Source organism: Adelges cooleyi, unplaced genomic scaffold, assembly GCF_023614345.1.
Source record: "Adelges cooleyi isolate 19-005CV unplaced genomic scaffold, UGA_ACOO_1.1 ACOO_flye_CR_arks_rails_tigmint_CR_PRNA_25, whole genome shotgun sequence".
Classification (NCBI taxonomy): Eukaryota; Metazoa; Arthropoda; class Insecta; order Hemiptera; family Adelgidae; genus Adelges; species Adelges cooleyi.
In genome coordinates this window covers 786,957-799,855 of record NW_026095915.1, presented here as the reverse complement: position 1 = coordinate 799,855, position 12,899 = coordinate 786,957, and the positions used below count along the sequence as shown (strand labels likewise).

Sequence of the window (12,899 nt, the reverse complement as noted above, 5' to 3'; positions counted from 1 at the left end):
AATGGAAATATAAAGTTCGTTATGTGAGATATGGTGTGTGTGTGTTATTCATTTTTCCTAATTCTATTATTACTCGAAAGTCATTATTATATGGTATTATCACGTACCTTATTCTGGTCCAGACTTGATGATGTAGAAGTTGTATGTAACGTCGTCGAGGATGTTGTTTTATTTCATTTTAAACCTTTTACAATAAGAATAATATGTCGTTGTACGATTCTACAATCATCGTCCTTGGAAACAAGAAAGAACATAAATGTATACAAGTGAAATTGTAGTAGTATTCTGTGCATGCAGTTTTATGAAATACTTATGAGACGCTCAGATGCCAATCCGATTAACTCCACTTTTTTTCAAATTGCGAATAATAGCTTGGTTGGATTAAAAAAGTGAATAATTTTCAGCGGCCAAGATAAATAACTCCATAGTTGAATTTTTTCACCACTGGAGTGCGCTGAGTACATTGGCAATTGTACTTACATACATTGTCTCAAATAACTTTTAACTGCCGGTACTGAAAAAATTAATTTTTTGGAGTCAATCGGTTTGGCTTCTGAGCGCTCTTATGATAAATACATACTCGACTTTTATAAATTGCATTAATTTTAATAATTATGTACTTCGACATAAGGCGACGTTAAATAATTATTTTTTGTACGAATCTTTTTCACATTTTCTAGTACAAATCGATGGGATTTAATGCTTAATATTATATTATGTCGAGCTTGTGCTGTCCTCGCACACAACGTGCACGTGTTAATAACGCAAACAATTATGTGCATATTACTAATACAGCTTTTGTCGAACCAATATTATACTAGCCTGTCTGAGTACAATTATGAGCCAAATTTTAGATGCCAACTAGCAAATTACCAAAAATATATGTATAAACGTTGCCATTTGAGTTTCACACGAGTTGACAAAGCTCTAGAAAATACTGAAAAAGATAAACTTTTTAATACTGCACCGTAAGAAACACTAGAAAATTGCATTTATTTTAACAGTTAACCATTGTAGAGCGTTAAAACAATCACCCTGTAAACAAACAATCATCAAACGGTTAAACGTTTAAAATGTAAAAATTAGTGTTACGAGTTACAAGTGGTCTGACTGAAGTCGACTGACCGAAAGCGTTGAAATTGTGTGTCTTTTGTATTAATTTAACTTTTGCAAGTTGTATCCATTTTTAAACTAATTTAATGTTTTTTTTTATTGTTTTCACAAATAATATTTACACAAAAATATCCAACTATAGTGGAGTCTAAACACCGCATCAGTGTAATGTAAATATGTGAGCATATTAAAAAAAAAAAAAAAACATCTAAGTAAATAGTTTAACAAAGGAACTGTGCACACTATACTTAGACTTCACTGTTTCGGTTATCATAAAAGCATAATATCAACGCGTCACGAGAAAACAGTTTAATACAATTCGCTTGACAAGCTGCTGATCAAATTGGCCTTTTTCATTCCAATAATAATTTAAGGCTATAAAACTTGGAATATTGTAAGTATGTTTTTCTAATTAGTATTTATATTAAATAGTGGCCTTGTCTATTATGAAAATATTGAATATTTTGTATTATTTGCAGTTAAAAAATGAGAATTTTATGTATTTTAATACCGTTTGCCATGGTCAATGTAATGGTAGCAGTATTAGGTGATTATTTCATTTTTACACCATCTTCCACGTGTCAGTACAATTAATGTATAAAAAAGAAATCTAAATATTTAACTTTCGTTTTGACAGACGATTTTGCGAGACAGGTTATCATAACAAGTCAGTAAACATTTTTTTCCTAACAAAACAAATGTTTAAGTTATACTGTTTTTATATGATTTATTACAGACAAATTAATTGAGCGTGCCGATGCTGCAGGTAAAATATGTTTAAAATGAATGGGTATTTTTTCCAAATGGAATGTCGGTTAAGGGGATTGCATATGGTCTGTTTTTTAACTTAATATCAGTAAGGCAATAGAAATGTGTCTCGAAAATTGCTATTACTATAAGAGAAATGTCTTATTCAAAATGAAAAATTTCTGTTAAGGGTGTGGTGTTTTTTGTGATTAAATTTGTTTTTTTCAATTTTACTTATCTATTAACTATATTATGTATAACGTCAAGTATTGCTATTATTCTAGCTCGAATGCCGGAAATAATAAGAAACATAATTGTCGAGGGAAGCTACACGATGGGTGATCATAATTAAATTATAAATAAAATAATACAATAAATCCAAAGAAAATGTTTTCCGAATTTACAACCCATATGGGTTTTTTTTACTTGCCTTCCGCCATCTTATTTATTAAACGATACAAAATGTAATTTAATGTCGTAAAACAATACTGTTATGTTGTGTCAATTTCAGAGAAAATGGCACTAATGATATCATCACCGGGTAATACATTTCTTAATTATTCATGAAAATATGTCAACATAGCTGTTTATCGATATTCATTAAGTATAAAATAATATGTTCATGTTCTAATTTCAGAAACTAGAGACTCGCATGGAAATCGTAATAATCTTTATATATATATATATATATATTTGATATTTATAATATTTTACACAGAGTTTTCATATACATACATATTGTTGATTTTCTGCCATAATAAATGTTATACTTACATTGAAATGTATTTTGTTTCGAATTATAGTAAACATATATCGCCAGCTCGATATGCGAGGAGAAATAAGAGCTCTGTTGGGTAAATATAAATTTTAAAATTTTTATAGAAACATTTATTTAATTTGATTAAATAAATTCTCAAAATTATAACAAAGCAATTACCCGTTATATTTTTCGATTAAATTTTTGATAATCTTACAAAACTTAGTTCAAATAGACCATTTATTTTTTAAATTAACGTTCATAAGACTATTTACTATGAGTATAATCAATAAATTTGAGAAAATATCAAAACAGTATCTGAACAGCGCACAGTGGTCTGAGAATGAAATTTAGGTGGCAAAAATAGGCCATTAAAAATGTTCAAAAAATCAATTTTTTTTTTTTAGGATCTCATTAGTATATGATTACTAGTGTAAATATAAAATTTCAACTTAATAACATTTTTTGAACTGGAGTTATAGCCAAGTGAACTAAACACATATTGTTTTTTCTGTTATTTTGAAAATAAAAATGCTGATAATTAATTAATTTTTTTTGGCTATTAAAATATGTAAAATAAAAAAAATAAAATGCTTGATTATTAAGTAACATATAAAGATTATAAAATAAAAAATATATATTTTTTTTTAATTTAAGTCCCTAACCGGTTATGAATCATAAAAAAAATCAAACTTTTTTTTTTTTTTTTCAAAGACTTCAGCTAAAATTTACTCAATTTTACCCTAAACCCAATATATGCATTTTATAGAAGAAGTTCTCAGCTATAAGAATATATAATTTTTTATTGCGTCCCGTTGCATCTCCAACGCACAAAAATCATATTGTCATAAGAAATGGTGTTTTTTTTTAATTTAAAATTTGTGTAGAAAATTAATTATCTGTATACAATTAAATACAATTAAATAAATATACAATAACAAAATATGTAAAATTTTTATTTACAAGTACTAGACGTGATGGATTGTTTGAGGGGGTAATCAGTAAATATCAGAGGCCAGGAATAAGGGCTATACAAATATTTGAGAACACCATACACGGAAAGTCTGTAAAAAACACACCAATGAAGATCACTTTAATATATTACTAGTTTCATCTGATCCATATAAATCATCGCTGAGAAATTTGCCAAGAAAAAAACCGAGGAATTTTCTAATGACGTTCTTGCATTAATTATAATTAACAACGACGAATATGTTACACTAAAGGATTAATTTTCGGATATAAATATAAGCATTTAAACCAAAACTAATATATATTTAACTTATATTTCATAAAATGTCTGATTAAATGAAATACTTGATTTCTCAATATAACTTTATATTTAATTTAATTAAAAAAAATTTTAAAAAAACACCATTTCTTATGGCAATACGATTTTTGTGCGTTGGAGATGCAACGGGACGCAATAAAAAATTATATATTCTTATAGCTGAGAACTTCTTCTATAAAATGCATATATTGGGTTTAGGGTAAAATTGAGTAAATTTTAGCTGAAGTCTTTGAAAAAAAAAAAAAAAAGTTTGATTTTTTTTATGATTCATAACCGGTTAGGGACTTAAATTTAAAAAAAATATATTTTTTTTATTTTATAATCTTTATATGTTACTTAATAATCAAGCATTTTTTTTTTTTATTTTACATATTTTAATAGCCAAAAAAAATTAATTAATTATCAGCATTTTTATTTTCAAAATAACAGAAAAAACAATATGTGTTTAGTTCACTTAGCTATAACTCCAGTTCAAAAAATGTTATTAAGTTGAAATTTTATATTTACACTAGTAATCATATACTAATGAGATCCTAGAAAAAAAAAATTGATTTTTTGAACATTTTTAATGGCCTATTTTTGCCTCCTAAATTTCATTCTCAGACCACTGTGGCAGCGGGGAGGAGGTTCTCAGTAGAACCACCTGCACATAAGTAATTCAGTTAAGATAAGTAGTATTGAATAGACCTCTGGACCAATTGCGGTAAAAGAGTCTGTTTGGATTGTCAATACTAGGGTTTCCAGTTGACAAGTATAACCTTGTCTCTGCTGGTATTAATAGTGGAAATAAATTGATAAATTTATGTTTAATTTTAATACGTTTGCCTTACAAATGATGTCACACTTAATACTTAACGCTAGTGTTAGTAAATTTATACAGATGTATAGATAGACTCAATGTTTATTTGATGTTTTATATTTTTGGTTATAGCGCTCAGAACACCTGAGATAGTCGAAGGTAATCACAATCATATTTGATTTTTTTTAGAGATAGTGTTTGGTCGAACAAAATGGGGCAAAAAACGACCCCTGCGGTTAGGCTGCTGTTTGGTCTATTAATATTGTGTTTAGGAAATAATCAGTACAACTTATACACTAGTTAGACTATTTTTAATAATGTTATAACGCACTTTTAAGTTGGAAACTATGGACATTTATTTGGCATTTTAGAAGAAAAGATTTTTTTAATTTTTGGCTCAATAATTTACCTTTTTATGTGCTAAGGACCGGTCGTTTTTAAAATTTACAACTTATTAACATTTTATGCAGTTCTATCGAAAGAAACTTATTTATTTTTGTGGTAATTCATTTGTTTTTAAGCCGAGTATGAAAACGTTACTCTCCAAGATTTAGGGAATGCAAGAAGACGTATAACTTTAGAAGCTGTGAAAACTTTAATCCGTGATGTAATAAGTAAATATCCATGTATATTATTTATACAATTTTTTTGTTATATATATATATATATATGTATACAAGCTGGTTTACCTGGATTTGCTCGAGGTATGCAATGCCATAAGAGAAGGTTGTAGACACAAAAACTCAAAAATTAAATAAAATGGGTTCATACGCTGCATTCTTTATTATTTCTTGTTCTTTTTTTTTGGGGGGGAGGGGCATTTCTCTCTTGCCTACTATTAAACTATTTTTAACAGAAGATACAAATTACAGAAACCGACGAGTGCAACATTCAATTTCGATATTCTAAATTATTTAAAAGATAATAATGTGTGTTTTTAGTGTATTTATTTGTCCCTTGTGTCCGTTATCTCCCCAGCCACCTGTATTGGATTACACGCTGATCATATTGGGAGGCGAGCGGTATCGGGTAGCCTAATGTGACAGTCCACTGTAAAAGATGTTCAGCCGTGTTGCCCCAATTAAAAAAATTGTCGACTGACAGTCAAATCTAATAAATTGTCTTTATATTTCCACGAACTATTTGATGAAATTAACATTTACCGTATAACATGTGAAAGAGTGAAAGCGAGTGGAATTAGTATTTGAATGAATAACATTAATAACAAATAACTATTGTCAAATATACATATGTATAGTAATTACAATAATAGATTACACAGGGTGTCCCAAAAAGAATGGTGGGGTTTCCAACGGCTGTAGGCTGTGAAGTATTGGACACACACATAATATGGTATAAATAAAGTTTACAGTTGGAACGAGCCCCGTAACATTTTCCTGTTTGCTAAGTATTTGTATTATAAAGATAAACAACATATTGCGACATAGGTACTTCCTGGTATATAGAATATTAATTATTATTTCAACATTATATAAATGCTCGTATATAATTTATGTATTCATTGAAAATTAAGAAAACTATTAACAAATGAGCTAAAATTGGTGATTTTTTTTTCTCAAGGAATTGATAACGATCCAAACAATAGAAACAACCCAAACATCCAGTTATTCGGACGTCGAAATTTGTGTCGTTTATTAGGACTGTTCAGAAGTGCATTACGGCCAAGTACATTCGCAGTGAATGCTAATATGCGTCTCGGTACTTGTACAATAGTTTTTAGAAACGGTGTTGACATAAGATACAGATACATTGAGGACAAAATTTGGGAAATAAAATGCAACGGTTTGCTACTTCAGCCACTTTCTGATCAGATACAATAATTCGGACCGGACATTTTTAAGGATAACTTATTGTACAGTACTATTGTTATTATGTTTAAATAATTTTCGCAATACCTCACTAACTCGTCCGAGTTGTCGATAAATTTTATCTATGGTTATTAATAAACAGTTTTTAATAGATATCTGCTTACTAGTTTTTGAACAGAGAGAGAAAACACTAGTTACAGCGAATGAGTCATAACTATAAGTCACAGAAGATGGCTTAGATTTTTTTTTTTTGTGTGTTTATGCTTGATAGACCAATATATGGATCAAAATTAAAAAAGTCAACTCCTCCCACCTGGAAAAACCAAAAAAAAAAAAAATACGACCGGTTTTTCAACCGTCTTTTATTATATCTTTTATTTGTTTAACTTTTGCAATTAATCGTTGTATCCATTTTTAAACTAATTTAATGGTTTTTATTGAGTGATATTTACACAAAAACAGTATAAAAAATAAAATAGTCTAAACAATGCGTCAGCGTATTGCAAATATGTAAGCATAATAAAAAAAAACAGATAAGTAGATAATTTAACATAGACACTCTGCAAACCGTACTTAGGTTTTACTAATTCGGTTGCCATAAAAGCATATACACGAGTTACAAGAAAATTACTTTAAGACAGTTCTCTTGACAAACTGATCAAATTGACCTCTTTCATCTCAAAAATTATTTAAGTGAGTAACGCTACAAAACTTGGAATATTGTAAGTACGATTTTGTAATTTTTCATTTTCATATTTTTTGATCTGCCTGCAATAACTTTTTGACTGCGAGGTTAATTTCATTAAAAGGATAAAAGTAAAAATATCTATCACACTTCATTGAAATTTAAGTGTTTAAATGCATGTATTCTAATTGTATGTTAAAAGGTATAAAGAATTTTATAGGGCCATAATTGTTTATGTTTTAGAGGCAACTCTAGATATCCTTTTTGTTTTTTTTTTTTTGAAACAGGACCAAACAAAAAAACACCATACAAATTTGCATTTTTTTTTTCTATTTTTAAAATAATGTAATTCTTAATTTTGAGAAAAAAAACAGCAAAATTGTTTTATCGTTACAGTTTTTTAATAGCCTTAGAATTTTCCCAATTTTTAAAATATAGTGGATTAAGTTACAAAAATTAAATAAACAAAAAAAAAATGCATTGTAGAATCTTAGCCATGCACTGAAGCTAATGAAATAGTGACCTTGTCTAATAAAAAAAAAAAATGAATATTTTGTATTATTTGCAGATAAAAATGAGATTTTTATGTATTTTAATACCGTTTGCCATGGTTAATGTAATGGTAGCAGTTATAGGTGAATATTTTATTTTTACAATATCTTCCACACGAGGTATTAAAAATGTATAAAAAAACCTAAATAATTAACTTTTGTTTTGAACAGACGAATATACGAGACAAGTTATCATAACAAGTCAGTCAACGTTCTTTTTTCCATACAAAATAAATTTTTTAATTATAATGTTTTTATATGATTTATTACAGACAAATTAATTGAGCGTGCCGATGCAGAAGGTAAAAGATTGCATATGATCTGTTTTTTGACATTTTCATGTCTTAGCTCTGGCACATAACCGAAAAGAGCGTTACCATAAAAGCGTTACCAAAAGAGCGTAACGAAAAAAGCGAAAGGGTTGAAGATGAGGTGGGTATGGGAAAGGGGTGGAATTAGCTATGGCAAATAACCGAAAAAAAGTGTTACCAAAAAAAGCGTTACCAAAAGAGCGTAAAGAAAAACCGAAAAAGACAGTTTTTCAGCCGAGTCTGCAACCACGAAAGAGCATTTTCATGTCTCGTTGAAGTACCGAATACATTAGGCCGAGGAGATTAAAAAATTATGTACAATCAAGTTTCTGGCTAAAATTGTAGTGTTTATTATCTGGCCAAAAATAACTTAACATAGAGAATTAAACTATTTTGAATTTACCATTTAGTTCTAATTTGAACGTTGAACGTACGACATATCTCTTATCTCATATCAGATAACAGCGTAACAGATTGACATTCGAAATGGATCCCTTTGGTACCTTTGGGCGCGTAACAGCGTAACAGCGTAACGCTTTTTTTGGTAACACTTTTTTTCGGTTATGTCCCGGCTAATTCCCACCCTTATCTCCTACCCCCTATTCCACCCCTATCTCTCGTCCCCAACCCTTTCGCTTTTTTCGTTACGCTCTTTTGGTAACGCTTTTATGGTAACGCTTTTTTCGGTTATGTGCCAGAGCTAAGACATGAAAATGTCAAAAAAGCGAAAGGGTTGAGGACGGGAGTGGAATAGGGGGTGGGAGATAAGGGTGAGATTTAGCCGGTAAATAACCGAAAAAAAGTGTTACCAAAAAAGCGTTACGCTGTTACGCGCCGCAATGTAACAAAAACAACGAAGCGACGACGAAAGACAATTATCGGAATGACCATTTCGGATTTATTTCGAATGTTAATCTGTTACGCTGTTATCTGATTTGAGATAAGAGATATGTTGTACGTTCAACGTTCAAATTAGAACTAAATAATAAATTCAAAACAGTTTAAGGGCCCAATTTCTCTATGAATTGTTTTAAGCCAGATAATAAACACTACAATTTTAGCCAGAAATTTGATTGTACATAATTTTTTAATCTCCTTGGCTTATGCTGGAAGCTCCATGTAATTTTTTTTTTAAATTATAATTTTACAACTAATTTAAATTTGTTCGGTATTTCACGAGACATGAAAATGCTCTTTCGTGGTTGCAGACTCGGCTAAAAAACTTTTTTAATTTAATATCAGTAAGGCAATAGAAATGTGTCTCGAAAATTGCTATTATTATAAAAGAAATGTATTGTCTTATTCAAAATGAAGAATTCCTGTTAAGGGTGTATTTATCTTTGTGAAAGGGGATTTTTTTTAATTTAAAAAAAAATGCTCAAGTTTGTTGTAGTTTAACCACTATATGATTATTCTAGATCGAATGCCGGACATAATAAGAAACACCGTTGTCAATGGAAAATACACGATGGGTAATTATAATTTATTATAAAACAAATAAATCAAAATTCAATGATATAGCATACTAGGAGGTGTAAGTATCTAAAAAAAAAACTACCAGTATTAGCGGACACAAAGGCACATGTAGCGTCTTTAAATTCAAGTGAAAGACCCTGGACATTTTTGGTACTTTTCTTATCTCTAATCTCTAATTAACTCTTCTCATTTATCTCTAATCTAGTATCTCTAATATTTTTAATACATCTACATACATACACAAAAACAAATATTACATACAAAAAATATAAATATTCCACTCATTTAAGCTTATGCTTGTGTTGGAGTTGAGAGTTGGCATTCAAATAAAATAAAATAAAACTATATACAGGGTGATTATTTTATCATGAACCAATATCTTACTCGGTTTAATTAATAATTAAATTTTTTTTTTTTTTTCATAAATCGTGATTTCAATTTTCACAATTTATTTTTGTTTTTACCACCCTCCCAAGTTTTTTTTATGGCAACATTTGAAACTTAAATGGTAGCGTAGGTATATATTTTATTAACTTTTTATACTGAGAATAATGTACTAAAAAATGTTGACTGGTCGATAACCAGTTTCGGACAACTAATAAAAAATTAAATAAAACCACACTCCACCTTTCTTCCTGCCCTAAACTTGAAACTTCAATAACTTCAAAAATAGTTATCCGAAACTGGTTATCGACCAGTCAAAAATTTTAGTAAATTATTTTAAATTTAAAAAGTTAATCAAATATGTACGTTACTGTTTAAGTTTCAGAAGTTGCTATCAAAAAAACTAAGTTGGAGGGGGGGAAACAAAAAACAATTCGAAAAATTGAGATCACTTTTACAAACACATTAGAAAAAAAAAATGCAATTATTAATTAAACCCAGTGAGAGATTGACTGGTCAATGATAAAAGAATCACCCTGTAGAGACAAAATAATAATAATATACTAATATAATGATAATGGGTGACAAACATTCAATGCGGATATGATTATCACTGTGAGATCAATAACTCGGAGAAAAGCAACCTATAAACTTTTTTTTTTTACATTAACCATCCCACAATTACTATTTAATAAAAATAAAAATTTGTCTCTTATACATTATCTCTATTTTTATATCTAGTCTCTTATCCCTAATATCTTATCTCTAATACATTGTCTCTATATTTATCTCTAATCTCTTATATTTTATCTATCATCTCTATTTTTATCTCTTTTTTCTAATCTATCATTTGATCAATTTTTTCTATCTAATTTTATGTCTCTAATTCATTAACACTCTATTTTTATCTCTCATCTCTTATCTTTAATCTCTTTTTTTTAGTCCATTATCTCTAATCTATATGCTCTAATACTGTATAATGTTGTGTTGATTTTACTTTTTAGAGAAAATATCTTTAATGTTGGCAGTACCGGGTAATACATTTTATGGAAATATGTCAGCGTAACTGTTGTGTTTAGTATTATTTATTGAATTTAAATGTTCTTATTCTTATTTCAGAATTTGAAGACTCTTCCGGAAATCGTAATAATCTTACTATGTTATATATTTTATAAGTATATTTTTTTTTTCTTAGTAAATGATTCATTTATATTGAGAACAATCGTATACTTACCTACATAATCATTTCTATCGTAAAAAAATATGTACTTACAATACAAAATTATTTTGTTTTTAATTTCAGTAAATTTAGGGAACCAGCTCCTTATGCGTGGAGAAATAAAGGCTATCGTAGGTAAATATAAAGTTTACATTTTTTATACAAATAATTATTATTAAATTTGATTAAATTAAATATCAACATTTTACCAAAGTAATAATCCTTTATGATTTTTATCTTAAAGTATTGATAGTCTTACAAACCTTAGTTCAATTCGACCATTTTTTTTTTTTAATTAACGTTTATTAATTTGTCCAAACTCTAAAATATGTACTCGATATTAGAATGACTGTTATGGATAATAACAATATTATGTTTAGACAGTTATTTGTTTAACAGTAGATTTATTTTATATTTTTGGTTACAGCTATCATAGTACCCGCGATAAACGAAGGTAAGCACAATCACATTATATAAATATTTTTTTTGAGGCTGCCTTTGGTTAGTCTAAGTTTTCTACTAGTTTTGTTTCCAAGACACATTAGGAATCATTCATTAAGAATACTGTTGAAAATGTTAGATAGGCTATTAGACTATATTTAAAAAAAGCCAGTAAACTTAGTTTTAGATACCTAACCTAAACGTATTAAAATGTTATGCAATTTTACCAAAAGCAACTTATTTATTTTATATTTTTGTGTGTATTTGTTTTGAAGCCGAATATCAAGACGTTACTCTCGAAGAACTAGGGAGTGCAAGAAGAAGAATAACTACAGAAGCTATAAAAACTGTACTCAGTGCTGTAATAAGTAAATATCCGTACAGATCCATAAATTAATGAATGAGCTAAATTTGGTTTTTTTTTTAAGGAAATGAAAAGGATCCATATTTTACGAAATTCGGTCTTCGAAATCTGTGTAAATTGTTAGGATTGTTCAGAAGTGTACAACACCCAAGTTCACCTGTAGTGATGGCTAGTTTTCGTTATGATATTTGTACACTCGGTACTAATAACACTGCTGACATCAGATACAGATACATCAATGACCAAATTTGGGAAATAAAGTCCAACAATTTGCTCACTCAGCCACTTGCTGATCAGATACAATAATTCGGTGTAGAAATGTGTTATAGATAATTTATTTTATAACACTATTGTTATTATATTTAAATAGTTTTTGCATATCTCACCAATATCAGGATTGTCAATAAATGTTATTTATTCAATGATAAACAGTTTTGATTACCGTTAAACAAACACATAGTGCATGAAGATATCTGCTTTCTGTAATGTGGGGAAGATCTATGCAAAATGACGCTATTAAGTTTTGATACTCATGTATCACTTTTAACTTTCAATATTTTTTTTTAACTACAAACGCGATGTACCAGATGTGACGAACGAACAAAATAGCGTTATTTTGTTCTATTGGCATCATCGTGTACATCAACAGTTAGTGGCTATAAACGTTAGTAATTTTCAACTAGTAAGTAATATATGTAAGTAAAATCTATTGTTTTCTCCAACACAGTACCAGTATAAGATTTAATTTTAATTTAAATGTTGGAGACACAATTTTTCTTTAGAACACTACAAAATTTTTTAAAAAAACAATTAGAACTTATTGCTATATCATTATTTTAGTCGTATAATATTATAACGATCAATAACATAATGCGCTGACATGCAATACGAAAGAACAGTTGCCCTGTTAATAATTATTGCAATATTTGAGG

The 12,899-nt window shown here is 28.6% G+C and overlaps 2 protein-coding genes across 5 annotated transcripts; both read left to right on the top strand.

Moving 5' to 3' along the window:
- Positions 1-1,385: 1,385 nt before the first annotated feature.
- LOC126837504 (uncharacterized) lies at positions 1,386-6,689 on the top strand. 2 transcript variants are annotated; one of them, XM_050571421.1, is made up of 11 exons: positions 1,386-1,507; positions 1,593-1,660; positions 1,751-1,780; positions 1,850-1,879; positions 2,145-2,198; positions 2,372-2,401; positions 2,498-2,521; positions 2,664-2,714; positions 4,840-4,866; positions 5,229-5,321; positions 6,289-6,689. In XM_050571421.1, exons 2-11 carry the CDS (start codon positions 1,600-1,602, stop codon positions 6,546-6,548), a joined length of 660 nt encoding a protein of 219 aa, XP_050427378.1. In that variant the 5' UTR covers positions 1,386-1,507; positions 1,593-1,599; the 3' UTR covers positions 6,549-6,689. The 2 variants fall into 2 exon arrangements, with proteins under 2 accessions (XP_050427378.1, XP_050427379.1); XM_050571422.1 differs by having other exon boundaries at positions 1,386-1,511.
- A 424-nt stretch (positions 6,690-7,113) lies between these two features.
- On the top strand, positions 7,114-12,396 carry LOC126837506 (uncharacterized). Of its 3 annotated transcripts, none has more exons than XM_050571424.1 (11): positions 7,114-7,229; positions 7,790-7,856; positions 7,944-7,973; positions 8,045-8,074; positions 9,502-9,555; positions 10,948-10,977; positions 11,063-11,086; positions 11,247-11,297; positions 11,590-11,616; positions 11,879-11,971; positions 12,032-12,396. In XM_050571424.1, the coding sequence occupies exons 2-11, from the start codon at positions 7,796-7,798 to the stop codon at positions 12,271-12,273; spliced, it is 642 nt and encodes a 213-aa protein (XP_050427381.1). In that variant the 5' UTR covers positions 7,114-7,229; positions 7,790-7,795; the 3' UTR covers positions 12,274-12,396. The 3 variants fall into 3 exon arrangements, with proteins under 3 accessions (XP_050427381.1, XP_050427380.1, XP_050427382.1); XM_050571423.1 differs by having other exon boundaries at positions 7,114-7,258; XM_050571425.1 differs by having other exon boundaries at positions 7,114-7,262.
- Positions 12,397-12,899: the final 503 nt, after the last annotated feature.

Excerpts from the sequence above, each read along its gene's own strand:
- LOC126837504 (XM_050571421.1), top strand. The coding sequence starts at position 1,600 with ATGAGAATTTTATGTATTTTAATACCGTTTGCCATGGTCAATGTAATG. Across the intron at positions 2,402-2,497 it reads ACTAATGATATCATCACCGG|AAACTAGAGACTCGCATGGA; the intron begins GTAATACATTTC and ends TTCTAATTTCAG. Across the intron at positions 5,322-6,288 it reads TTTAATCCGTGATGTAATAA|GAATTGATAACGATCCAAAC; the intron begins GTAAATATCCAT and ends TTTTTTCTCAAG.
- LOC126837506 (XM_050571424.1), top strand. The coding sequence starts at position 7,796 with ATGAGATTTTTATGTATTTTAATACCGTTTGCCATGGTTAATGTAATG. Across the intron at positions 7,974-8,044 it reads GAGACAAGTTATCATAACAA|ACAAATTAATTGAGCGTGCC; the intron begins GTCAGTCAACGT and ends GATTTATTACAG. Across the intron at positions 11,972-12,031 it reads TGTACTCAGTGCTGTAATAA|GAAATGAAAAGGATCCATAT; the intron begins GTAAATATCCGT and ends TTTTTTTTTAAG.